Source organism: Camelus bactrianus, chromosome 6 (assembly GCF_048773025.1).
Source record: "Camelus bactrianus isolate YW-2024 breed Bactrian camel chromosome 6, ASM4877302v1, whole genome shotgun sequence".
Taxonomy (NCBI): domain Eukaryota; kingdom Metazoa; phylum Chordata; class Mammalia; order Artiodactyla; family Camelidae; genus Camelus; species Camelus bactrianus.
Genome location: NC_133544.1, coordinates 91,279,159 through 91,306,154, shown reverse-complemented (window position 1 = coordinate 91,306,154; position 26,996 = coordinate 91,279,159). Strand labels below are relative to the sequence as shown.

The 26,996-nt window shown below is 53.8% G+C and overlaps 1 protein-coding gene across 7 annotated transcripts in view; it reads left to right on the top strand.

Annotated features, from left to right (window-relative positions):
• The window catches only part of SMAD6 (SMAD family member 6), a 74,669-nt gene that overhangs the window by 33,710 nt on the left and 13,963 nt on the right, over nt 1-26,996 (top strand). For 2 of the 7 annotated variants that reach the window (XM_074366277.1, XM_074366276.1), the window contains exon 4: nt 12,475-12,553. The exons of the other annotated variants lie outside the window; for them this stretch is intronic. In XM_074366277.1, coding sequence (XP_074222378.1) covers nt 12,475-12,553 — 79 coding nt within the window. The remainder of the gene's footprint in view (nt 1-12,474; nt 12,554-26,996) is intronic. 7 annotated transcript variants of the gene reach the window in all.

The following is a 26,996-nucleotide window of genomic DNA, read 5'->3' as shown; positions in this document are numbered from 1 at the left end:
CAGATTGCTTAACCCATCAGCCTTCAGGACCCTAGAGGTGGCCAGTGAACCCGCGGGATTATGTGTCCATCTTCCCTGGGGCATCGGATTGTCACCCCAGGACCTCCTGGAGAAGAGAGCCTCACTCAGGTTGCGTCTCCCCGTGCAGCTCCCTCATCCTTGTCTGGGGGTTCGGCAGCGGCATCCTTTTGGTTCGCTTAAAACACACCTGTTTGCTTTTGTTTTTCAAAGAAGCACATGGCTCGCTCTAGAAAATGTGGAAAGCATAGAAAAATGCAAAGAGATCATTCTTCCCTGCAGAGATAGCCACTGGGAACGTTTTTGGCTTATTCTGTTTAAATGTTTTTTTCTGTTAAAAAATACAGCTTTGTATTCCGCCTTTCCCCCTCCGCATTACGTAAATATTTCCCCGCGCCGTTACCACTCTGCGTAAACAGTGTTTTTGATGGCTGCATCCTATTCCAGCCTATGGCTCTCCCAGGGCTCGGCAGCTGGACACCTGGCCTGCTCACAGGGCGGGCAGTGCTTCTTGATCCTTCCCTGAGCACTTCTCTGGGCTGTGTTGCTCCCTGTCTGGGCCTGGCCCAGGGAGGTGGACACCCAGCTCTGCGAGCGTTAATGACCCCTTCCTTGGAGCTCCGCAGCCCTGGGTGCACATGGCGTGGCCTTTGCAGGTTACCTTCTCGGAAGCCTTCTCTGGCCAGCCCGGCTTGGGGTGTCCAGTGGGTGTCTGCCCTCCTCTGTCAGCTCCCAGGAAGGAGGAGCCTTTGCACATACGCCTAGGTTGTGTGTGCCCACAGCGTGGGCATTGCCCCTGCCACGTTTGGCCTCTATTATAACTTGCCTCGCAAAGTCCTGGCTTTAGAGGAAGGCCTTACTGTTCACTAGCTGTGTGCTTTGGGGCAAGTTTCTTAACCTCTCTGAATCTTGTCTGTAAACGAGAGTGGTAATAATGTCCAGTTTGTTTGATTGCTGTGTAAACGAAAAGAGATAATATATGCCAGGTGTCTTGTGCTGTCCAGGAGGCTGCTGGGTGCCTGATAAGGGTGGGGGTTATTCTGAGTGTCACCGCAAGGTTGTACTGCCCTGCCATCTCCCCGATCACCCACAGGAGTGAACCGCGCAGTGGGGAACGTTTGACCCCAACTATGCTTGACTCAGCTACGGTTGAATGAACTCCTTTTCTTCTGCCCACACTCTGGTTGGGGAAACTGAGGCCACCCTGAAGTTCCGCCTCCACTTGGTGACTCTTGGCAGATCCCGTGAGGGTGGCGTAGGAAACGTCTTTGGAGATTCAGGAACACACTGGATACATCAGTTGGTGAGCCAGGGAAATTAGCAGTAACGAGCTCATTTCGATAGCAATGAGCTGAGTCTCCCTCCAGCTGCCAGACATTTATGAGGCTGGCTGGGTGCCGGCGGCCAGAGGCCTCCAGTGGCCCTCATCCCTCTGCCTTCCGGCTGGAAATAATTCGTATTTAAAAAATAACAATAATAATAATTTAAAAAAATCGCTCTCTCCTCTGGTCTTCTGGTTCCTTTGGGTCCAGGTGGGGAGGGGGTGGATGCCTTTGCCCCGTGAACTCTGTGTGGGGCAGTCAGACAGGAAAGGATCTTGTAAGAACTTTGGGTCCCTTTTTTTTTTTTTCCCCCGCTTCGAGCCTCAGTTTCTCCATCTGTAAAATGAGGGAGGAGATTGATGGCAAGAGTGTGACTTTCAGACCTAGCCTCACATGGAAACCAGGGTCCCAGAGTTGAGTGTTTCCAGCCCCGCCCGGGAACCACCATCACCCACAGTACTGCTAAATGCAGACTCTCAGGCCTGGGCCTCCTGACTGAGGAGCTCCAGGGTAGGGTCTAGCAGTGGGGGCAGTTTTTAAAATTGAGATTAAATTCACATAACATGAAATTCACCATTTTAAAGTGTACAGTTAACTGGTTCTTGCTGTATTCTCAATGTTGTGCACCCATCACCACTAGGGAATTCCAGAAGGAATGCACACTTTGAACAAATGCCCCTAGAGACCCCAGTGCCACCCGTCCCTCTGGGACTCCTGCTAGGTCCTGAGGCGTTGATTTGAACCCTTGGGTACCAGGAGGTCAGGCTGCACCCTGCTCGAGTTCCCTGCTAAGAGAATCAGGTGCTCAGGACCTCCATGAATTAAGATGAGGGAGTCTCTGAGGGGAGGAGGCCAGACTCGGGGAGAAGCAGTCCTGTTTCCCCACAATTTTCCAGGGGAGCAGAGGGCCTCTCCCCATCACTGTCCAGTGTACCCACAGCCTGCAAGCTGCTGAGCAGTCATTTACTCAGATCTGGTGACCCTTTAACCTCTGGCCTGGGGTTTTGGGGGCAACTTGGGCAGCTTTGGGCTCACAGCCCAGATGGATACACAGTGATGGTCCATGAGGCTCCTCCCACCCCACGGATGGCCGTCCTCTTTCTCCGCCCACTCCTGGTGGGGATCGGTGTCCTCTTGCTGTCCTGATCAGGTACCCCTGCTCCAGACCCAGGGGCTGGGGCACTGTTCCTTGTAGTCCTGCCAATATCGCACCCTCCGAGAATTCCCCTCCAAGCAACTTGGGGCACCTGGAGATTCCCCCACCTTTGTGAGCCTCACAGAACCTGGAGGAGGGCAGTTACTTTAGCTCCTACCTTGTCAGTGAAAGGGATGAGTTCGCTCCCCATGTGCCCTTAGCCCCCTGCAGCTGGCACAAGAGGCTTCGCCCTGGCTGAGGGCGTGTCTGGTGATCTTAGGCAGCTCCCCCCCGACGCCCCCGCCCCTGCCACCACAAGGGTCTCCCCAGGCAGTGAGGCGGTGCACAGGGTCCTCTGCGGCCCCACTGTCTGTGGTCTCAGGGCCCCACAGGGTGTCCAGCCGGCCTCCTGGGCAGTAATTGGTAGTCCCAAGGATGGGACTTGGCCATGATGCTCTTGCTGGCTGACCCTCCCCCCGGGAAAGGGGTGGCCCCCTGGCTCTGTGCCCCTTCCTGATGCAGCTGGTGGTTCTCAGGTCACCCCTGGTGTCTCTGACCCTGTTCACAGTCGCATCCCTTCCGGAGCCCCCAGCCTTACTTAAGGAAGCCAGTGGGATTGGCACATGTGGCCTTTGCTCGGGACTGCCCACTCGGCTCTCTGGCCCCAGCCCAGGCTCTGCTTCTGGCTTTGGGTGGGTGCGTATACTGAGTTCTCACCTGAATCCTCAGCCCTGAAATTCTTTTCCCTGGAGATTGCCCCCAGCCCCCCGACCTGGAGGTCCTGCATTCTAGAGCGGCTGGCCCTCCGTGGTCAGCATGTGGTAGGGCCACACCCTGACTGTGTGACTTTTCCCTCTGTGGGCCTCAGTTTCCACATCAGGACATAACTGTGCTCTGCCCTTCCATGAGTCACTCCTGCCCCGGCTGTGGCAGCTGCCCAGGGAAGGCTGAGCGAATGCATGGACGCACCCACCAGCCAGAGACCCTGCAGGGCCTGTTCCTGTGAGATTCTGAGAGTCCCCTGCAGTGTGCAGTGAGAGGCTAGCAGCTGAGAGTTTGCATTCTTGGAAGGCTTGGTGGCTCCACGGTGGGGCAGATTTCTCTTAGCTTCCCACCCAACCCCCTGCTCCCAAACAATCCTGCAAGGTTGACGTGGCCTGAGTTCTCTTGGGGTGGCTGGCAGTGCGGCTTGGATGGTAAGCAGAGGCCTCTGGGCTGGCATGGAGTCAGTTTGTGCACCTGCAAAGTGGGTATCCATCTGAAAGGGCTTTTGTGGGTGTGGAATTGGATGGTGTATGCCAACACTGGCGCAGGTATTGTCTTCCTAGCAGTCAGTGTCACTGATGTCCTCCTCAGACAGCTGAGCAAAGGAGGCTCCCACAGACATCAGATGGCATATTAGTGGTGGGGGAGGGGGCAAGCCACGCCCCAATAGCATTTCCTTTTTTTCTTTTTTTTAAACTAACGCATGATTAATGCAGAACATTTAGAAAACAAGAAAAGCACAAAGAGAAAGCAAATTACCCTTAACTTTACCACCCTGACAGAAAATCATTATTATTATTTAACTAGCTTGGAATATTAATTTTCTTGTCATCATCTTTCTTAGCAAAACCTGGGAAGTAGAAATCTGCTATACACACGTATATACGTATTTCCAGATGAAAAGAAGGGGCTGTAAAAAGTATATACAGCTGTTTGTAGTGCCCTGTTTTGCTCTTAGCAATATTGAGAACATCTCCTTAATTCAACATATATTCTGTGTGTTTTTTAAGGTGTGCTTAGCATTCCATTTCATGAATGTGCCGTATTTACTGACCAGTCCCCCAGGGCCTGGACATTTAGGTTGTTGCAGTGATTTAAAAAAAAAATTTTTTTTATAACTATCATGAACATTGCCTCCTGGCGAGCATCCTCACGCGTATGTCTTTGTTTGCATCACTGGCTGGTTCCTTAGGATAAATTCCTAGAAGTGGGAATATTAGGTCAAAGGCCATGCACATTTAAGGTCAGAGTGCTCTCCGGAAAGGCTGTATCCGTTTTCTCTCCCAGCAGCCGTGGAGGAGAGGGCCCGGATCTTGTAACTCACAACCCTTTGCTATTTCCAAACCACGAGCCCAGAAAGAGTTGGAAAAAAAAAAACAAAACAAAACCACCGTGCTGGGAGCGACTTCCTGCCAGAGGAAGGGAGGCATTTGGTAAATAGTCCACTCCCAGGTTTTGAGTGGATGCTCTGCCTCGGGCCAGACCATTTGGGAGCAGAGAGAAGAGCTGAGACCTGGTCCCTGTCTCACGCGGCTTCGCATCCACCTGGACAGGGAAGATGATGGCCACCTGAAAGGCCACGGGAGCGTGAGCCCAGGGCGTGTGACAAGTTCAGGCTCAGGGCAGGGCCACCACGGCACCTTGGCCGTCCTGGCGTCTGGTTTGGGGCTCGCGGGGACTAGACCTGCAGTGAATGTTTGTCAAACAACAAAAAGCAGCTTGTTAGCAGCAGAAGCTGATGTGAGCTCTTTGAAGTAGGGTTTGAGTCTTGTTCACAGCCGGCTACACCCCAAGCCTAGAACCGTGTCCGTGCTCCATAAACACTGGCCAGGTGAACGAAGGCCCTGTGGGACAAGCGAATCCAAGAACGTGGAGCGAGGAGTGGTCCAGGTCTCTGCAAGAAGATGGGTGAACCGTCATGCTGCTTGGACACCCCCCACACCTCCCGTAGGTGCTGAAAGGCACTGGACAGGGAATCTGGGTGCCAGTTTCATGCCCTGGCTCCTGTGTGACCGGCGTGGTTGCCGCACTGAGCCTCAGTTTCTTAAGGGACTAGACTTTGTTCCCGGGGGCCCCCTTATGGCTCTCAGGCCAGGAATCTGGGAGCCCATGGTCAGGATAGGGGCGGGGAGGTGTCAGTTGGCAAGACTCTGGCCCCACACATCCAGCAAGATGGGGATCCCCCTGATGACCTCTGGATGGAGGGCAGCTGCTGTCCAACCCTGGTCTCTGCCACTGTCTCCCACCTCATCCTTCCGCAGGGCCCTGGAGGTAGCTGGTGGCACTCCCCTGGGGAGAGGATATGGAAGTAAGGTGATGGCCCTTCCCCCAAGGTACCCCTCTGTTTTGAATAAGGTTGTGGATTGTTTATTTAAGAGAGAAGAGGCCCCAGCCAAATATCCTGCTTTTAAAATCCGGAGCTCCAGCCCCTGGCCCTCGAGCCCCACCCCTCCAACCCAGGAGGCCCCTCTTTTGCGTCCTGGGCTGGCATGCCTTCTGCCCCTCAACTTGACTCCCCCATGCCCCACCATCTCCCTTCCTGTGCCCCACAGTAAAACAGCTCCTGGTGGCTCCCTTCTCCCTCCTGTCCTGTCCCCTCCACTCCTTTCCCTGAATTTCCCCTTTGCTCCAGCTAAGAGAAGGGCTTCCTACTCCAGGGGGCACTTTTACTTTGGCAAAACACTTTCCCATCTTGAACTTGTATCTTCAGGGACTGAATGCTGAATCCATTTTGTTGGTGGGGTCACTAAGCACCAGAAAAGTGAAGCCCCCTGCTCAGGGCATGTGGTGTATCAGCAGCCTAGCATGGGACAGGGAGTCAGGCTGGGGAAGCTGGGGTTCCAGCCCAGCCTCTGCCTCCAGCTTGCTGTGTGACCTCAGACAAGTCCCATTCCCTCTCTGGGCCTCAACTCGCTCATTCACAGAGCGAGTGGATGATCTCTTGAGTGCCTTTCCACCTCTGCTTCTCTGTCACTAGGTGAGGATCACATGACATCAAGTGGGGAGGCCCCTTGTCATGTCTCTGGGGCCTGCTGGCACCCCCACCCCTCCCTTGCGCCCCACTTCCCTCAGCCAGTTTGGAGCCAGAGACAAAGGCCTGCTCTGGGCGGAAGGTGCGGCCAGTGGGGATGTGTGCTGGTGCCTGGCTGTCGGGCCCTGATAAGAGGCCAAGCGAGGCTCCCCGTGAATCAGCTGGAGGTGCTGGGGGCTGGGGGAGACAGGGCAGGCTGGCACCGGTCTCACTGGCCTCTGCCCTGCCCACACCCTCTGGGGCCTCAGACAGGTGAGAGGTTTCAGGACACACGCCGAGAGGAAGGGCCTCCAGCTGCTCTGCAGTGTTGGTGACTCTTGTCCTATTGTGTGTTTGCAAGCCTGGGAGTTCTCTGGCCTTAACAAACCTGGGAATCTTCAAAAGGCCACGTAACGCTGGGGCTCTCCCGGTATGTGGGACAACGTGTGGGATGGGACGTGTGTGGTTTCTGGAAGTTAAAGGTCTCCCTTCCCGGCGAGCCAGCTCTTTGTTCCACATCCTCAAGGACCCTGACTTCAGCCTATTGTTCCTGCTGCTGACACAGAGGCTCCGAGTTCCTCTCTGGACTTGTGCTGGGGCAGGGGGTTCCTGGTGTTGGTGGTGTGGCGGGGGGGTGGCTGCGGGCTGGGATCTGTGCATACCTGCTTATGAAAAATCATTCGCACGCTCAGGGAAAACATCATTTGGGGACATCCTCTTGGCTGTGTGGGTGACTGAGATGGTGACCGCCGACGCTCTTGTATCTTGAGTTTTGTCAGCCTGAGGCTGGACCACTTAGAGCTGTGGCCGGTTTTGTTGTCCTTGGTGGGTGTGCTCATTAAACTGCTCAGGCGGCCGGTCAAGGATGAGGTTCAGTTTGATGGTGGGGGATGGAGGTAGTGCAGAGAGGGCTTTCTTCTGAATGTGACCGTTACGGTGGAAGTGAATGCAGCAGGTCCCCCCAGAGTGGCTTCATGGGGCATTCGAGTCAGAGTTAAGTGTGAAGAACTGAATTCTTCAGAGTTGGGAGGGTGATCCCAGGATGCACAGACATTGGCTCTGAAGGGTTAATCTTGTTTTAAAATATAAGTAAGGGAGGGTGTATTTAAGCTATGCATTTGGACGTTTAGTATGTCAGTTATTGGTATAACAGTGCTAATATGCAGAATTCCTTCTGGCCTGATTTGCAATTGACAAAGAACAACCCAGCTGATCCAGCTGGTCTTCCCCAAGAGGATCCAGCCAGGAAGACAGAACTTCTTAGCTTGGCTCGACGGTGGGGAGACTGGGGCTTGGCAAGTTGCACAGTTTGCTGAGGGCATGCCAGTGGGGTGTGGATGGGCCTGGGGTCTCTGGCTGCCGAGGCCTGGCCCTTGCCACCACACCTGCCCTTGACTTGAGAGCCTCCTCTGCCCCTGCTAACTAGTTCGTCCTTGACTGGGGCCCCCTCGGTCAGAGGGAAGCTCTGACCACACTCCTCAACTTCCCTGTGGGGGACCCAGCCTGCCTGTCCCAGCTGGTCTCTGAGGGTCCCTGGCCCCGTCTTCTTGGCTGTTCTCTGCGGGTAGAGGGATCTCATGGTCAGGGGGCTGGAGATGCTGTTTACAGATCCCACTGGGCCATGGCCACCTCCCCATCTGCCCACCAGCATTGCTTCTTCACCTGGAGATTATTCACAGATAGTTCTTAATTCCAGATTAGCTTTCCCTCGACACTGTGGTTTCCCCCTTAGTCATATATGTACATAGTAAAAGTTGAAAATGAGCAGCGTAAACTTGACAGAGGTTGGGCTGCAGGGCACATGCAGGGGACTTGGGGATCATCAGACGTCAGGGGTTATCTGTGGTGGCGACTTCTGGTCCAGCCACCATTTCCTCCGAGGGCTGACTGCAGCCGTCTGTCCTGTGTGGGAACCACTAACTCACCCTTCTCACCCCTGCAGCGGTGGCCTAAAGTTTCCCGAGAGCCCTTTGGTTTCCCCGCCTCTGCCCTATCACAAGGCGGTGTTTTGGGGGGGCACACAGCCACCCCCCCCATATCCTAAGTTGCCCCACTGCAGCCAGACCCCTCCCCAAATCATGAATCCTGCCGGGGCTCCATAAATCACCCTAAGAGCACATTCCTTGGGGGATTTGTAAAATAATCAAAATATTTGGGGAAAAGACCTTAAGATTACTTATGGCTATTAGTGGGATCCATATATTTTGGCACCAAGCATGGCTTAATTGGAAAAATATGTGAACTTGGTGATTTCTTTCTTTCCATCTTTTTTTTTAAATTTTTTATAAGGAGTAGGCCCAGAGAGAAGAGTGGTTAGGAAAAAAACCAGGGAGGAATTGAATATCAAAAGGATTTGTGTGGAGGAGCTGTTTACAGAGTTGTGGAAAATATAATGCTAAATGGAAAGTCAGCCCTGCCTATATAGTCCGGGATTATTAATAGAACGGAGTTACCAGGCACATAATGAACCTTTTAAGAGACCAGGGACAACCTTCCCCGTTGCAAAACAAGTTTCCTTCGAATAGCACCATTCACGCAGCTAAGGGCATTGGGTTACAACAATAAATAAAAATGAACAGTGCCCTGAGAAATTTAAGGAATGCACAAACGATTCAGTGATTTAGTATGAGAAAACACCACTTAAACATTTAATTGAATCGTGTACTTTCATCTTTAAAACGTGAGCGTTTGAACTGCCACCTGGGTCTCTCGCTTTCCCTTCATTAGATGGCGAGGCTCCTTGGGGGGAGGGGTCACACGGCTGCCCCTCCCCGGGTTTTTCCCCTTCCCTGCTGCGCCCTCACTCTCTCTAGCCCGCTGGAGATCATCAGGAAAAGGAGACTGGCTGGGAGTTTCCTTGTGAAGCTATAGGGAGAGGCCTGTTATGGGATGTGTTTTTCCAAAAGCTTTATTTGCCCGGATTTGGTGTGCGCTTTGAAGCCGTGGGTCAGTCACCGTCCCTCCTGGAGACTCAGTCTCCCCTCTGTTTACAGAGGGACCTTTGTCACAGTGCCCGTGCCTGGTGCCCAGTCTGATTCAGTGGGTTCCCCAGGTGCTCATGTCGTGTCTTCCTGGTTAAAACTTGCCAGAGTCGGAGCTCCTGGGGGCCCTTCCCGGTGTAGCAAACCAGAGGGCGGGGACAGAGTGACCACGTGGTCCTGGGGCTGCGCACTGCCTCACTGAATCCTCTGGGGTCTAGAGGCTTCTCGATTTTAATTGCAGGAGGTGGGCTGGGCTGATACCTGCTGGAGGCCTGACCCCAGGTGATGTCCTGGAGCTCAGTCTCTTGTGTGCGGACAATGATTCTGAGATGCCGGGATGGTGAAGCTGCCCTGCCAGGCTGGGTTTGGCGTCCAAGAGAGAAAGGGGAGATCACGGGCCTGCAGCACAGCTTCCAAACCTGGCCAGTTGCTGTCGTTCAAGGTTAATGTGTACACCTGGGAAGCACACACGGGCACCCAGTCAAATGTACGCTGTGGCCAGGGCTCCTGGCCTTTCCTCGGAGATTAACCAGTGGCCCTTTTTTGATTTCTTTCGTGTCCGGGGCACATAGCTGAGTTGCTATGGGGGACGCAGAGGGGCTCCCCTCAACCCTGACTTTGAGGAGCTTGTAATCTGTTTTCACACTAAGACAGAAGAGCCAAAATTCAGTAAGACCCATAACCTTTATCCAGATGCCTGGAAAAAAACCCCCTGCTACCAGATTCCTCTCTCTTTCTGTGAACTGTTTTACGTCTCATCTCCCAGCTAGACAGGGGACTCTCCGGGACAAGGACGAGTATTCCATGTGACCACTCAGTGAGTGAGCCACCTCATGTTCGTTTTGCTCCATTTACCGGCCCCTCCTGGGAGCCCAGTCTGCCTGGTGCTGGGTTGCAAAGCAGGCAAGACCCAGCCGCAGTTCTCACAGCACTTCCCGTCTCTCTAGGAACTTGAGCTTGGGAATGGCTCCCATCCCTACGATTAGTTTGGTGCCAACGCAAGGTTTTCTTACTTTGGGGGTTCCCGGAAGCATACCCTGAGACAGAAATTTGAGTGCCCGATTTATTGGGGGCAGGGGGTTGCCCAGGAAACAGTGGGGAAGGGAAGGCAGGAGGCCAGCGCAGGGAGCATTATATGAAGCCAGTGACCTCTGGGGCACTTGGAGTGGAATCCTGCTGGGGACTTTGGGAAACAATACGGAGCTCACCTCAGAGTTCCCCCTGCCCCTTCGAGGGGCGAGGGAGCTGGGGTACTAACCCGTCACTCCTAGGGGGTTCATTCCTGGTACTTCCCAGCTCTCGCAGAGCAAGCCCCCACAGCCAGGGCATGTCCCTGGGCAAGAGCAGGTGCTGGCGTTTGGAAGCTGGGCCACGTCCAGAATTGGTGCGGGCTGTGGGGATGTGGGCAGAGCCCCAGCGGGGGTGTTCGTGCAATTCATTCACCCAGTCTTTGTTGGGCTCCCTCCATGACCCAGGCTGACGGTGGCCCTGAGACCCTGTCTCGGCTTCCTGGAGCCGTAGTTTGTTCTCAGCGAAGGAGAGCCTGACGGGCCCCTGCGCTCTGGAGGGCAAGCACTGAGATGGGCCGTGTGTGTGTGCTTGTCTGGGTGAGAGTGCTTTGCACATTGTTGAGTTCTGTTCTGCAGGGGTCAGAGGATGATGGTGGGTGAGCAAAGCTCTGCGTCAAGGGCTCAGACCATCTCACTCCAGAATCAGAAGACAGGCCCAGTCGGTAGCCCTTGACTGGGCTGTGACCTCGACCTTGCCGGCTGCCTGTGAGCCGTAAGTGGTACCCAGATGCAGGGCTCAGCCTGCTGCCTGGCACAAAGATGCTCAAGAAATGGTCAACCCCGCTCCCATCCCTTACAGGCTGATAGTGCGTCCCTCCGCCCACGCCCACAGGCCATCCTGTGGTCGGCGGGAAGGGATCTGTTGCTGCCTCTCTCAAAATAGGAAACTGAGGCTCGTAGATCGAAGCCCGGGTCTCCTGAGCCCCTGGGCCATGCTGCTTTCCTGACATGACTGGCGCGTGACAAGGTCAAAGCAAATCACAGAGCCAGCCTGGGAGCGAGGAGGAGAGAGGCCAGCCGTGTGCCCTGGCTGCGGCACTCACCAGTCTTGAGCAGATCCTTGCATCGGGGTATTTAGCTCCTGATCTGTGCACGCTGCGTCCTCAGCACCTTGACCGTGCTGGGCACGGAGCGGGATGTTGGTGCCGGAGGGGCTTTGGCGGTCAGCCAGCCCAAACTTTTGTTTTGTTGGGAAGAGGAAACAGTCCCAGAGACACCACTGACTTCCCCGAGTCACAGTGACTTATTGACGACCAGAACTGAAGCCAGGTCCTGGCTGGCCAGTGTGCTTTCTTCCTCCTCCTTCCGTAGGAAGCTGCTATGTAAAGTATGTTTTATTATAGTTGCTTATAAACATAATAAAAATCCCTTACATTTCATGGTGCCTTTAAAAAAAAAGTGGTTTACCACCCAGCTTTTCACTTGCTCTTTAGGAAACCCATTGAGGGGCAAACAGGCATCACCCATTTTCAAGCTGGAGTAATTGAGGCCTGGGAAGCTTGCTGGGCCCTGGAGACTCCCAGGGCATGGTCTTTCTGCCATACTCAGACTCTAGTGGGTCAGGACGGCCAGGGACAGTGCCCGAAGCCTTGGCTGTGAGGTACCCTCCCCACTTTCTGACAGATCACAGACCTTATTGGGGGAGGGCTTCTGCGGAGAGAGCCCCAGGCCAGTGCTCAGAAGGGTTCAAGGTCACCTCTAGCCCTGGCTCTGGCTTGCTGCGTCACTGCGGGAAGTCACATCACCTTTGTGCTTTGAGTTCACCCCACCAGCTCTGGCCTCTTCCCTCAATGGGAAGCAGATACCTAATTAAAAATTTACAAACAGAAATCTTTATTATAAAAACCTGAACAGATTGCTCTGGGATCCCAGCAGGGGTTGCCTAGGTGAGTGTGGGAAGGCTTCACGGAGGAGGTGACATTTAGCCCTGGGCTGGGGACAGTGAGGGACACTCCAGGGAGAAGGTGTAGGGGGATGGCAGTAGTGTTTGCCAAACAGGTACCACGTGTGCTGTGTACTGACTTGTTGACTTCTCACGACGAGCACCTGGAAAGGTTGTTTAATTATTGCCATTTTGCCAATGAGGTCATTGGGCCCCAGAGAGGGGAGATCGTTTGTTTGGGGTTGCATGGAGTGGGTTTAAAGCCCTTGTCTTCCTTCCACCTCTCCACAGCCTCCTGTGCCACTGCCACAAAGGCCCGGAGGCCTGATCAGACCTTCCCACGGCTTTCAGGATTTGAGATCTGCAAAAGGTGATGAGGCTGAGTAGTCCTGTAAGACAGTGTGCGCAGGGTGGGAGTGGCCATCCCGGTGCCCACCTCAGTACCAGCAGCCTCGTCCCCTGCCCTGCCCGTGTATCATCCCAGCTGTGGGATCTGGGCAGAGTTGGGCCTTCTGTGAGTCAGCCATCTCCAGGGGGCCCCAGGGGCTCCTCCCTGTTCCCAGATCCCTCAGTACTGCCCCCCAGGCACCATCTCTCCACCTCTGCCCTCTTCCTGCCTCGGCTCCCTGGGGAGGCCTCCGACCTGCACCAGGGCCAGGCAGGTGCGGCCAGGGTGGCCTCGGCATGCCTGCTCCCCTCCCAAATCTCTAGGTGGCCTTTTTAAGGGTCCTGGCTTGTGGGCCTGGAACATCAGGGGTCACTCAGCTCAAGATTTCATTGCACAGATGGACTGGCCGAGGCTCTGAGAAGGGGAGGGACTTGCATAAGGGCACACTGTATTAGGGGCTGGGCCAGAGCTCCTGGTGATCCCTGGCGAGGGGTGGCCGTGGTGGACCCTGTGGCCCTCTGCCACGCCGAGATGGCTGGCGGAATCCTTTACGTGCTCCCCGCCTTACACAGCTCGGGCCCCCGACCCCAAAGAGCCTCACAAACTTGAGATCTTTTTCTCTTAGAATCTTTTTCTCCTCTTGCTACAAGGGCTTCATTACTCCGTCGGAGATTTGTGGGGACAGGGTCTTGCTGGGGGAAAGCGCCCCAGCCGGGTGACGCTGGGGCTCCGTTCCCTCACCCAGCTTCCTGGCACTGCCCGCCTTCCCCACCGGAGGGCGCTAATGGCAGCTTGTGGGATGCTCTGGAGTTTCAGGCTCTGGGGTCAAATGTCAGCCCCACCACGCTCACCGTGGGTGGTCATGAGCTCATTCGTCCTCTGTAAAAGCAGGGGTAATGGTAGCCCTACCTCAGGGGGCTGAGTTAATAACACACAGGGAGGAGATGCCCCATGAATGGGCGATATTGTTATCTGGTCCTCAGAGACAAGGGGACATCTTTCATCCCTCCTGTCTCCCCATCTGACTCTCTCGTGTTCTCTGGACTCGCTCAGTCACTCTTACTGAGTGGCCTCTTGCTCATGCGCTCCTTAAATTAAGGCAGGGATCAAGCTCAAACTCAAACTTGCAAAAAGGTCAGAGTTTGCTGGGGGTTTCAGGTGACACTGACTGTGGAGTAGGTAGGTCCTCACTGCGCTGCTGGGAGACTTGGCTGCAGTTTGCACTAAGCAGGGATTCACACCCACTTCTTCCCTGAATCTCCCACCAGCACACGAGCATGCGCAGATCACCCAGCTCCCTCGGGTGATGTACAGCCGATGGTACCTGGTAGGAGTACCAGTAGGAGCTGGTAGGAGCTCAGTAAATGCATGTGCCCATTTTATTTTCTGTCCTTCAGCGATGAGGTGACCAGGTGGGTGTCTTCCGTGCTGGGCATTATAGTAAGTGCCTACTAGCTGTTCAGCACAGCACTGGGCATTTTACAGAGTGTTCTTATAACCTGTAATCCTTATAACAATTGTGGGTGGAGAGGGTATAGTTAATTATAATCCCCATTTTACAGGTAGGTTCCCTGAGGCTCAGAGGAAAGGTACACGTCAACTTAAGGTAACAATATGGGGTTAAAAGTTAATCTGAGACAACAGTGCAGAGGACAAGATGGGGCCCTGTGGCTTCCTGCAGAGGCAGCAGTGGGGAGGGGGGAACAGGGGAAGGCTCTGTGGTTTGGGGGTGCAATGTGTCTCATGCAATGTGTCTCACCTCACTAAGGAGGTAAGACTTTAGTTGGGATAGGCTGGCTTTTGGGGTTTTTTTTTCTAATTTTATTTTATTGAGTTATAGTCAGTTTACAATGTTGTGTAAATTTCCAGTGTAGAGCACAATTTTTCAGTGATACATGAACATACATATATTCATTGTCACATTCTTTCTCATTGTGAGCTACCACAAAATCTTGTATATATTTCCCTGTGCTGTACAGTATAGTCTCGTTTATCTATTCTATATATACCTGTCAGTATCTACAAATTTGACTTTGAACTCCCAGTCTGTCCCTTCCCACCCCCCCTCCCCCTTGGCAACCACAGGTTTGTATTCTATGTCTATGAGTCTGTTTCTGTTTTATATTTAAGTTCATTTGAGGGATAGGCTGTTTTATTCTTGTCCCTAGTACCCCTCTGCTGTTTTTTGCTGTGTGACCTTAGGCAAGCCCCTTTCCCTCTCTGGGCCTAAAAGAACGGCACATTCATTCACTCTGTCTTTGGATTTTCTGGAAACTGGCAGCCGATCAGATGTGCACGGAAAGGAGCTGTCTCTTTATTGGTTCCAGTGCTGTTCTTACTCTTCAAAAGCTCCTTAGGACTATGAGGGTCATGGCCCAGCTCTGGGAGTCACCTTCCTGTTGAGTGGTCACCCCCAGGCTGGGGAGCTGACAGAAATTCCTGTTTGCTCACAGGAAGGTGCCAGGCAGACCCTTGTGGATTCACAGATGCCATCACATGCAAGCAGGGCCGCACTTTCCAGAGTCCCCATGTTCCCTGAAATCCACAAACCACGGTCACTGATGACCATTGCTGGGCGTCAGTTCCCCCTTTTGTACCGGGAGAGGAGAGGAGCCAGCCTGGATCTGTGGTTTTCAGAGTCTTTCAGGAGCTGCTCCAAAGCATGAGGGAGGGGGCAGCTGTACATTCACATATTTTAGACCCTGGGATTGACAGTTAGATTCTATATGGGGGAGAGAGGGTGGTGGCTATTCCACTGCTAAATAAGAAGACAAATTTTAAGAACCAAGTAGGTGATTCCTTCCTGCTCAAGTCTCTTATGCTGAGACTGTTATTATGTTAAGGTCATCCTTGGGTGATGCCCCAGGGAACCCCAAAGGGGGAGGATGGGCTGCTGCATACAGGGTGTAGGGCAGGATCCTGCGTATGAAAAGCTCTGTTTGTGATTGCCTGCCAGTCCGTGAAATCTCACTGCAGTCATCTGCTTCCCTGCAGTAGTGGCCCTACCTGGGCTCCAGGTGGAAGAGCCCACGGTGCGTCCCTGGGCTTCGTGGGTACTCTGTGGTTCGCAAGGGGCTCACCGCTGATCTCCCAGCACTAGCCCGGCCAGGGCAGCTGTGGTTATCACCCCATTATAGGGGTGAAAAACTGAGGCTCAGGGAAGGAGGAGCCTGCCCGCAGTGAGGGGCTGGGTGAGTGGCAGGGCCATCTCAGTGGGGGCCTGGCAGTCATCTCCCCCTCCCTGGACAGGGCTGGGCTTGGCCCCTACCTCTGCATGGGGCTTCCAGCCAGGGGAGCCCACAGTGGGGTTAAACAGAAAGGCCTCCTGGAGGAAGGGAAAGATTCCCAGAGTTCTGTGCTTCAAGCCATTTTGGTAAAAAAAAACCTAATTAGAGGTGACAATGGTGACTTTGTCTGTGTGCTCACTTTTTCCTCCGTCTTCCCTACACCTCCCCCTTCTCTCTGTCCCTCATTTGTTACATCCATGGGAAAACTAGGTAACATTATAATTACTGAAAATATTGTGGGTCCGTGGAAGCTAGGGGGAGGGGTGTGCCTGGGAGTGCAGGAGGCCCTTTTCAAAAAAAAAAAAGAAATTTTTTTTTCAGGTTTTATTTTATTTTTTTCCTTTCGTTTGGAAATGGAGCCCTTTGCAGTCATGCTGTCACAGTTAAAATAAGGTTTAAATTACAGGCCAGCCCGTGGCTTTTCCCCTTTCTTTCAGAATTTTTGCCAACTTGCAATTTACTTAATGAAATCCTGCTATTCCGTTTAACGGGGATATTTTTTGCAGATGTTGATTTAACTTAGCTTTGCAAAATATGTGAACTGTACCGTTTCTTTTCCTATTTTTAACGGTTTCAGGATTCTGGTTCAGCAACTCCACCGGCCCCACCATGCCAACAGTGGTGTTTACTCCCGTCCCTTGAAAGTACTTGTTTTCCATTGCTCTGTCTGCCCTCCCCTCCATCCCACATGCCCACAAAGGGGAGGGGTCCCGTACACAGCAGAATCTTCCAGAGGAGACTCTATCAGGTTTAGTAATGGACAGAACTGGACTGAAGGGACCCCAGAGTTTCTTATAGTCCAGCCCCCTTGTTTTGAAGGAATAGAGGCTCAGAGTAGGGAAGTGACTTGCTTTAAGTCACACAGCAAATTCCGAGCATAGTGGCTTGAGGCGTAAGCAGGGTCCTCTGGACAGAGGTGAGAGTGGGGCGGAGGGGGTTCTTGCCTTGCGGCTATTTTGACTGATTCTTCCCCCTAGGAAGAGGGAGACCTTTCTCCTTCCCCCTCGGGGAGCTTTGGGTTTGACCCTCATGTATTGGGAGGAAGTTTTGCTTCATATCTACCTGGGACAGCTACAAACCCACAAGAGTCCTGAGACTTGGGGTTGTAAGGAAAGGCTTCTGCTTCTTGACTGGGTTCTGTGACCTGGGTAAATTGCTTCCTCTCCCCGAGCCTCAGTTTCCCCATCTGTACAGTGTAGGTGATAGTCCTTGTCTCCTATACGGTTGTAAGGATCTAAAGGAGGAGGGCGGTGTGGGAAGGTCTGGCATGAAGCCCAGCAGGTGTCCAGGGAACGCTTTTTTTAAAATTACATTCTCGCACACCGGCAACTCCGATCCCCACGGGAGGACGCAGGTGGAGGGATGTGACAGGCGAGTGAACCTGGTGTCTGTGGGTGCCCAGGATCCACCTCAGGCGTACGTAGCAGGACATGCTCCTCCGTTTTCAACTGGGGACCTCCAACAGCCACCCTTTCCTTAATGTGGAGTCACCCAGAATGACAGGGACTCATGTGGACGCAGGACAGAGTGGGCAGATTATTTTGCTAGGCAGGGCACTGGCCCAGAGACAGCAGGGGACTTGCCAGGGGCAGCGCCTGAACCCAGGGCGTCATCCCTGATGGTTCCCGAGGTGTGGTCCAGCCACCGAGGATGGGTCTCTCCCTGACTCCCCAGGTCAGGGGCTGGTGCATCCTGATCCCGGCCCTTTCGTGGCCTCGCCCCCAGCCTCTCCGAGGGCTTGCCTGGCTTCAGCATCCAGGCTGATGGAAATTGTGGAGGTGGGGCTGGCAGGGCAGGAGCGCGGGGGCAGCGGTTCAGGGCTGGAGGGCGCCGGGCTGGGCTTGCCCCGAGCGCCGCATTCCTCACACACGCCCTGGATGCCGGAATGTCCACTGAGCTGCGAAGGAAATGCTGGCAGGACAACAGAGCCTCGGGCGGGCGGGCGGGCAGAGCGCGATGGGCCGGGGCACCGGGGATCAGGCCCTCTGCAGACGTGGAGGTCGCTCGGCTGGGGCCAGGAGGGAGGGACGGCCGCCTGGCACACCAGGGACCTCAGGGAGCAGTTTTCCGCAGCCCTGAGGGGCCGATCTCTGATGAGGCTGACTGAGAGGGCCAGGGACCCTCCTCGAAGCCGACTCCACGTTCCGTAAACCCCATTGCTATCAAGTTGTTGTCTTGCGTGTGTCTACGGGTGGAGGCGGTGGGAAGGAAAGTGTGACTGGAACTTTCGTTGCCTGAAGAACTCATCACACGGATCCCTGTATATTCATGACCCTTGGTTCTTTAACACGCTCCTTTTTATTACTAAATATAAAGTCACGTGTCATCACGCAAGCAATGTAGTTGTGGCCTCTTTATATAATGTTCAAAATGTACTGATAAAGCCGTCGTCTCCGTTTCTTCCCCATCCCGCTTTCGTCCTGAGAATTAACTACTCTTAAACTTGGCAGGATGAAAAAAGTATCAAGACATGGTAGGTTAAAATGCATATATACAATGACGCGGCAAGTCCGAACGCTAGTGACAGTAAGTGTCACAAAAGCTCTCAGACTGTGTTTTTAAAAATCCAGCTCTATGCTGGATTTCCAGGAGAGACACTCCTAAACAGAATCCTACAGGAAGGTTGAAACTATAGAGAATGGGGGAGAAAAGACATACTGAGTCAGTGCTAAACAAAGCGAAGGCAAGGACAGCGGTATTAATATGAGGTAACATAGTTCCAAGCAAAAGAGCATTAAAAGGAACAAAGAAGTGAATTTTACAAAGATCAAGGGTTGGCAGACTTTCCATAAAGGGCCAGATAAACATTTTCAGCTTTGCAGGTTGTTCAGTCTCTCTCCCACTGCTCAGCACTGCCCTTGTGGCATCCACAGACGATACGTAACACAACGCAGGTGACTGTGTTCCAGTAAATTTTTAGTTACCAGAGCAAGCGGTGGGCAAGGTTTGGCTTTTGCTGACCCCTGGCATAGATCAAAGCTAAGATGGTCAGGAAGACAGGACAGAACGATCAAGAGTCTCTATACACTTAACGACATAGCTTTGAAATCTCTAAATCAAAGATAGAAATAAAAAAGGGAATTTAACAAACTCACAGAAGAATGGGACTTTATAACAGAGCTTTCAGAAGTTGGCAGATCCAGGAGAGAGAAATAGGGAGAATTACGAACCGCACTGCAAGCGTGTTGGGACGTATATGTGTGTATCCTACAGGTGCTTGTCCCAGTGTGCTCTGCCAGGTCCTTGCTCACTCCTTGGATTTTTTTTAACTCGAATAGTCAGTCTGATCTCTAAATGGGCTTGACAAATAAAGAGGAATTAGAAGGTGCTGCATACAGTCTGAGTTCCCACTTGTAAAGTCCACCTGTCCCCCAGCATTAGCCACGCCCAGTTGTAGGCGGGTCCCTGCCCTGAATGAGCCTTGGTATGTGGGGTGTGGGATGTACACCCATGAAATGGGGGAGAACTGGCCGGGTCCTGACCCTCTTTGCCGACCACCTCTGCGTGGCTCCCTGTGCCCGCAGCATGCCACGAGGGCTCCCGCAGCATGCCACGAGGGCTCAGCCTAGCCAGTCCTTGCAGACTCTCCTTCCTCCGCGAGCCCTTCCGTGTTCTGTGATCTGGCCTCGGGAGACTGTTTCCACCTAGACTTTGCCCAGCCCTGGAGCACCGCTTTCCCTCCCCATCCCTCCCACTGCCCCATCTTCCCACTCAGCATCCTCCCCTGCTGGGTGGAAGCTGGGTTTGGTGGTCCAGCCTTCTCCCTGCTGCCCCTCATTTATGATGCTCTTTGTGGTCCTATCCTCTCTTCCCCTGGCTTGGAGCTCTGAGGGCGGAGGTGTATCCGGACCCCTGATACCCCAGGAGACCAGCACTGTGGGTCTGGGCAGTGCCCGTGCATGGAAGGGGGCACCTGTGGAGAGAGAGCCTCCCTGCCTGCTGTGCACCCCGCCGCAGTGGAGAGGTCAGACTGCATGTTTGTGAAGCCCGGAACCACCCTTCACCAGTTGGTGACCTGGGATCGATCGGTCAGGAGGCCTCAGTTTCCTCCTTGTCTGTCAAATGGACAACTAACAATATTTACCCCCAGGCTTGTGGGAACTAGGTGGCACACTCCGGCACGTAGCCAGCTGGCAGGACATGTCAGCTGTTGGTGCGGTGGTTCCCCCTCGTCCTGGGTGCCCTTGATCCCACTTCACAGATGGGGAATCGGGGGTCCAGAGAGGCTGAGGCCATTTGTCCCTGACACACAGCTAGGAAGTGGCAGAGCTGGGATTTGAACTGAGATCCTTGATGCCGACTCCTACGAGGAGATGCATGCTGTCCCCAGGGCCTGACCTCCAACACATCCAGACGCACTGAGTCAGGGCCATCCGCGGTGGCTCCAGAGTGTCGCCTTCCCTGCTGGTCCCCCGGCCTGGCGCTGGGACCGCCACGTCCGTCCTATGCTAGGAAGTCGATCTAGTTTGGTCTCCTTCCTGCCCGTCATCCCTCCCTCGAGGAAGCCAGCTCCCTCACCACTGTGCCACGCAGTTGAACCCTCCGCTCATGGGATCGTGACATACCAGCCAGAAAAGGGGCCTCTTAAATCTTGTGAAAAACATAGATTCCTGGGCTCCACCCAGGACCCATGAATCAGAATCTCCAGGGGCGGGGCCTGGGAATCTGGACACAAGGGCCCAAAGTAGGGGAAACATGGCTCTCTTAACCCTTTTATTTTTTGGTTGAGGAAGCCAGGCTTCACAGAATGGTCTGCGTTGCAGGGAGGCCCAGTGAGCCTTGGGGGCCTGGAAAGCCCTCTCTGGACTCTTCCCGGGGCTGCAGCTGCTGCCCCCTCCCAGCACTGTCCCCACGCCTCCCTCCTCATCCCCTGGCCCCGAACCTCTAGGAACCCTGTATAATGGAAGTGGTTGCAAATGGGTGTGCAGAGACCTTCTGGAAATGCAGGCTCTGCTCGGAGACTTCCTGTGTCTTACAATGTTATCTTCAGAATAGGAAACTTTGCCCCATTTTTGCAACGCACATCCTTTGCCTGAGAGTCTGTGGTGGTGCCGGCCAGCCGGGGCGGGTCCCTTCTCAGGCAGAGGCGGGGAGTTGTTCTGACAGCCGTGCGAGGAAGGACTCTCTCCCTGCTACCCACAAGAACAAACAAACAGACCCTTTTGCAAAAATAATTCATGTTGGCCAGACTCATGAGGATTATTTGTTCCTTGAGCCCAGTGGTATTGAGGACCAAGTCATTCGTTGAGAGACAGGAGCCCTCGCTGTGAGGCCCAGCCCTGCTGCCTGACCTCCGGCAAGTGATTTCTGCTCTCTGAGACTCAGTTTCCTCTTCTGTAAAGGGAGGCAGTGGGGCTGCATGAGCTCTAACTCTGACATTGAGCGGTCCCCCAAGAATCCCTTGGATTCCCCTGACCTCCTCCAAGCTTCTCTTTGAAATAAGCACGATGTTGCTGTTGGACAGAATGTCCCCGGCACCCTGTAATTTTCTGAATTTCCACCAATCCAAGAGTGGCATGCCCCTTCCTCCCTCAGCCTCAACTCTTGAGACAGTCACATCACCCCCTGGGGTTGGCGGGTGGATTCCCCAAGTGACAGGTTCCATTTTGAATCGGGAGCAGGGAAATGCCCCTCCGAGCTCCCCGGGAGTGGGATTTTTCTGCAGGCTTGCAGTTAGTGACTGGCCCGGGAGAGCACTTGCCTCCTATAGGCCAGCTGCAAAGAATGTTTACACTGTTTCTTTTATTCCCCTCAGGCTGGAAGTCTTAGGGCTATTTTGGTTTGAGGGGGGAAAAATGTGTGTATAGCCCACTGAATAACTTGGAACTGACCAGAAGGAATGGTGTTTACAGAAACAAGAGCCTGTCTGATTTCCTTCGACACCGCCACTATCCTCTCCCCACTTCAGCCTCCGGAACATCCCTCGCCACAGAATTATGCGTTCTTCCAGGCGGCCCGGGTTGGTGTGCCCTTGCACACAGTAGGCATTTAGCGAGCGTGAGAGAGGAGCCCCGCCTCCCAAGCACATGCTCTTCTTGCCTCTCATTGGCACTTGTGTTGGCTGGACCCCAAACCCACAATGAGTGGTTCTTGAAAACATCCTACCCACTCTTTCCCCTCAGGGAATTTGCTTTCAGGGTTTTCAGGGTGGGGCTCCGCATGTTCCAGGCCTGGGCAGGGAGGCTCTCGTGGCTGGCCAGGCGCGGTCAGGAGGGGGCGCTCTGTCGGGGGAGGTAGAGATGGCCAGACGCTGGTGTGACGGACCTGTGGTTCTTGGTGGGTCTTTAGAAATAAGCGAGTCCCAGGGTGGGTATAGCTCAGTGGTAGAGCGCGTGCTTAGCATGCCCAAGGTCCTGGGTTCGATCCCCAGTACCTCCACTAACAACAACAACAAGAAAAGTAAAAGAAAGGCATGGGTCTGCCTGCCTGTTTTACAGTAAAGGCCATGAGGAGGGAGAGGGTTAAACCAAGTGGGTACCCAGATTCCAAGAAGATCTTTCTGGTCAAACTGCAGGTCAACTTCAGAACCCATGACGCTGTGGCAGGACGTCCCTCTGTGGGCAGGACACATGCGTGAGGCAAGCCCCAGCATCTGTTTTTGTTTCTCTTACCTGATGGCAATTTTTGAAGCCCAAGGCAGGGAGGGTGCAAAGGGATTGGAAGGGAGAAAAAGCATTGCCAGTACACCTGGCTTTCCTGCCCCACCAGATGAATCTTCCCCCACAAGACACAGCAGAGAGGCCCCTGCCAGCCTCGGGAGCACCTCTGAGGCTGGTTCCATCACCCAGTGGGTGCTCTCAAGGTCTTGGAGTTCCAGAAGATGTCTGGGATGCGCAGAGGGCAGTAGCCACAGGGTAGTGGTCTGCCGAGCAACTCCAGAACTAGGAGACAGAAGGTGGAGGGAAAAGAACCATCTTTCGGCCTTCGGCAGGCTGGGTCTGACTTGTCGCCCACAGTCAGTGCCACTTGGAGGGGCTCTGCCTTCCTCTGGTGTCCTTAGGCTGGCGGGCTACAGGGTAGTGCCAGGACAGAGGCACCCTGGGGAGGCTGTCGGCTCTGGGTCTCCCTGGCACAGCTCCAGCCCCCACGTGCCCAGAGACATAGGCGGTTGCTCCTGACTCGGTGGCCTTGGGGACCCACCCGGCCGGAACCTGCCATTCCCCTGTCAGTGCCGCCTCCCCGACTTGGCAGGGCCATCTCCTCGAGCTGGAGCAGCCTTTGGTATTTCCAGCTTGGCCCTCTGCCCGCCTCTCTGGGGCCTCGCAGTCTGTCCTCTCGGGCCAGGACCAACACACCCTCTCAGCATGACGGCTTCCCAGCCTTGTCCAGGCCTCTTCCTGCCACCGCATCCTCCCTACGTGGAGTCCGTGGTCCCCTCATCTGGTCTGATTCTCAGAACACATTAGTGACCCCGCCAGAGCCGAAATGTGCTTCCTCCTAGGGAGAGAACAGGGGGCCTGGCTCATGTGGAAGTCACCAAGGAGCCATAAACAACCGGGGTTCCCCGACTGCAGGTGACGCCTGAAAGGTTTCCATATGGGGTGGGGCCCCTCCCCACCTGCTCTCCCGTGGAAACGCCCCAGTTGGCTGGGTCCCCTGGCCAAACGCCTTAGGAAACGCCGCTTCTTTCAGATGGGCATGGAGATAACTGGGTGGCACGATGGCTTGCCAGAGCCAAGGGCCACCACTCTTTCCTGGGTGGCCACAGGAGGACCTGGTGGTGCTGGAGGTGCAGCCGTCGAAATGGCTTTCCCCCCCAGATGCACAGAAAGGAAGCACGGACAACTCAGGACTCCTCACCAACTCAGGCGATCAGGTGATGGGTGATTGGCAAGGTTACTGTCTAGAAACCCAGTTTTGTGATTTTCAAATACACGATGCTAACCGGATAACGTTTCCTGTTAGAGGTCATTCGGAGATCTGCTTTAGTGAACAGATAAGCGATTTGTAATTGGTATTCCCGTTGTTTATACAATGCTAGTAGCATAAACAGTCCTCCTGAACCTTATTTATATTTTGCATTTGTTTATCAAAACTTTTTTTTAAACTTCAACCCAGCTGCTTTCGGAATTATTGCAAGCTCTGGATTTATGGGTCCTAATTCACGGTACTTCATGTATGTGCACAATAATTTATCTCAGCAGTATGCATGCTTTATCCAAGAGCCTCAGTGCTTAGGGTGAGGAAAGCCAAAAGTGTCCCTTCCTCCCCAGAGTGTCAGTGTTACAGGAAGACACGGGGGGACAAATCGTTTGCCTTATCTGATCAAAAGCAGACAGGTTATGGAGCATAGATAAAGCATGAGCTTTCAAAGAGCTTTCCTAAACTGTACCCTAATGTGTGAAGTCCCCAGAGCTTGACTGAGACTCTGCAGGTGGGGCTGACATACTGTGGGGCGTGTACGGGGCCAGTGGAGGATGGAGGAGAGGAGGTGACCAAAGGATTCCTGATGGCAATTTCCAGCAACCCACAAATATTTATCCCTTCTTAGGACCTGATAAGTTCCCTCTGTCGTTCTGTACTTCACCTATCTTACAGCTCACCCTTGATTGACATCAGCACTCCCACGTTGCCTCCAATCAGGAATTAACAGGGGAGGGTATAGCCCAGTGGTTAGAGCACATGCTTAGCATGCACGAGGTCCTGGGTTCAATCCCCATTAAACTAACTAAATAAATGAACCTAATTACCTCCCCTACCCAAACGAAAAAAAAAAAAAAAAAAAAAAGAAAAGGACTTAACGGTCCTACTTGGCCCAGGGGTGCAGCACTGATCTCAGGAGAGCTGTGCTCTGATTTCACAGTTGGATCTCCCTGTCATATGGGGCTACGTTTCACACCAAGCCTGATCACCTGGTTCTGTTGCCCTGCACACTCCTTGTGTCTGCAGAGCCTTCCCGAAGACTTGACCCAGACAAAGAGGGGCTCGCAAGTGTGTCCTCTTTGCTGACTGCCTGGTGGAACCAGTATAGGCTAGAAGTTGAGTGCCCCCCGGGTCACACGCTGCAAAAAGCAATGGAAGGAAGAGGAGGTGTGGAGTCCGGCTGCCCTGGGTTCAAATTCTGACTAATTGGCTGTGTGACCTGGGGTAGAGGGCTTAACCTCCCTGAGCCTCCATTTCCTTCTCTATCAGAGGACACAGGTGACCCCAAAATCACCTGAGCCACTTCACTAAACCTAAACTAAACTGCAGCCTCTCCGGCCCTGTGCTTACCCAGCTGTCGATCATTTTTCTTCATCCAGTGAGGATAAAGCGAGCAGGTGAAATTAGAAACAGGCCTTCCCCAGCCCAGCCTCTCGATTGCCTCTTAGCTCTGTTTTGGTGTCTCTCTGGGTAGTGAGAATTCTCATAGGGGAGGGCTCACTAGCTACCCCCTTCCTACGCACACACACACAGCAGCTTGCATGTTGGGTGAGCGTAGCCCCATTTCACAGATGAGAAACTGAGGCATGCCGGGCTTTGACAGTGATGGTTGCACACAGGTTGGGTTGGCGCTGTGGGATGGAGTTGGGAAAGGAGACTCCTGGGTGTTTGGGGTTTCTGCTGTTATTTTTAACTCTGGTTTTAAGTGTCCTTTCTTGCAGCTATGGCCACAAGATAGGGCTGGGATGTTGTGAGATGCTTGATGTAACTCAAAGGGCCTGGCCTGTGAGTTCCTGACCGAGGAGGAAGTGGTTAGGTGGCCAAGAATGCAACCTGCACCTCCCAGATTAATTAATAATTGAGTGCTGGCCCCCGGCCAGGCGGAGCCGCGGGAGATACAGTGAACCAAGAGTGGTTAACTACCGTGGGGGAAGGAAAAGTTTGACTTTGCCTGTGGCTAAAAGGGAAATTCACAATGGCCATGATTTATGGGCTGAATTACTTCGGATCCTCCTTAGTGGGCCCAACTTGGGCATGTGCTCCAGGAATGCAGACGCTGGCAGCCTGCAGGGCCATTTGTGCCCACGGGGAAAGGGGAGGGGACAGCAGGGCAGGCGCCAGCCTCGGTGGAGGAGGTGTCACACCCGTGGGAGACGGCAGGGAGAGAGACTGCGCTGACTGCCTGATGGAACCAGTATAGGCTATAAGTTGAGTGCCCCCCTACCCCCATCACACGCTGCAAAGAGGGGTGGAAAGAAGGGGGGGGGGTGGAGTCCGGCTGCCCTGGGTTCAAATTCTGGCTAATTGGCTGTGTGACCTGGGGCAGAGGGCTTAACCTCCCCGAGCCTCCATTTCCTCCTCTATAAGATCTACTCACCTCCCAGGATTGCTCTCAGTGTTAAATGAGATGGGGGTGTGTGGACAGACAGCGCCCAGGAGTAGCTGGATTCCCATACAATGACTGGAGGTGAGGCCTCAGTCATGGCAGAATCACCACTTAGCAGAGCTCTGCTAGTGTTTGCTGGGCCCATGCGTGCCAGGTGTGTGCTGCTTGCTAAGGGAGACACGACTGATAATTTAACTTCCTGCCCCAAGAGCCCCTTCAAGCTTCCCCGTGATTCGGGGAAGGCACTCCTCCCTCCCCATATCCACACAGGTCCCTGTGGCTGCAAACAGCCATCCGGAGCCTTCTAGAAGGCACTTGGGTCTTGCCGTCGGTGGGGCTGAGCCCACATGTCTCCCCGGGGCCCCTTGTCTTTCCTGGAAGACGCTAAGGATTATGGGTTGGATCGTGGCACATAAACCTCATGCCCCTCTCAGCTGAACAGTCAGCCTTGGGAACAGAAGACCAAACAGAAAGCACAGTTGACAGTTGTGATGAACTCTCCTGCGTTACTGCTGCACTGACTTGAGTTGTGCAGCGTGTATCCAGACAGGGGCTAAAGAATTACTTTGAGAAATAGGAAGCCATTACTGAACTGGCAGCTGGCTTTCCCAAGACGCTTGGCAGGAGGCAGGGACAGTGGGAAGGAGTACCTTTGGCCTCAGCAGACGTGGATGAGTCCTGATCCTGCCTTCTGGTTAGTCCTGTGGGCAGTCACCCCGCCTCTCTGAGCTTTTTTATGTTCCATAACCTGAAACGGGGTCATTTATGAATGGGCTGGGAGAATTGGAAGACCCCCCACCCTCCACAGTTAGAAACAGCATCCCAAGGTCACCTTGGATGGGGGTGGAGTCTCCTTCTTGGCGTGGGCTACAGGGGCGGTGGGAACCAA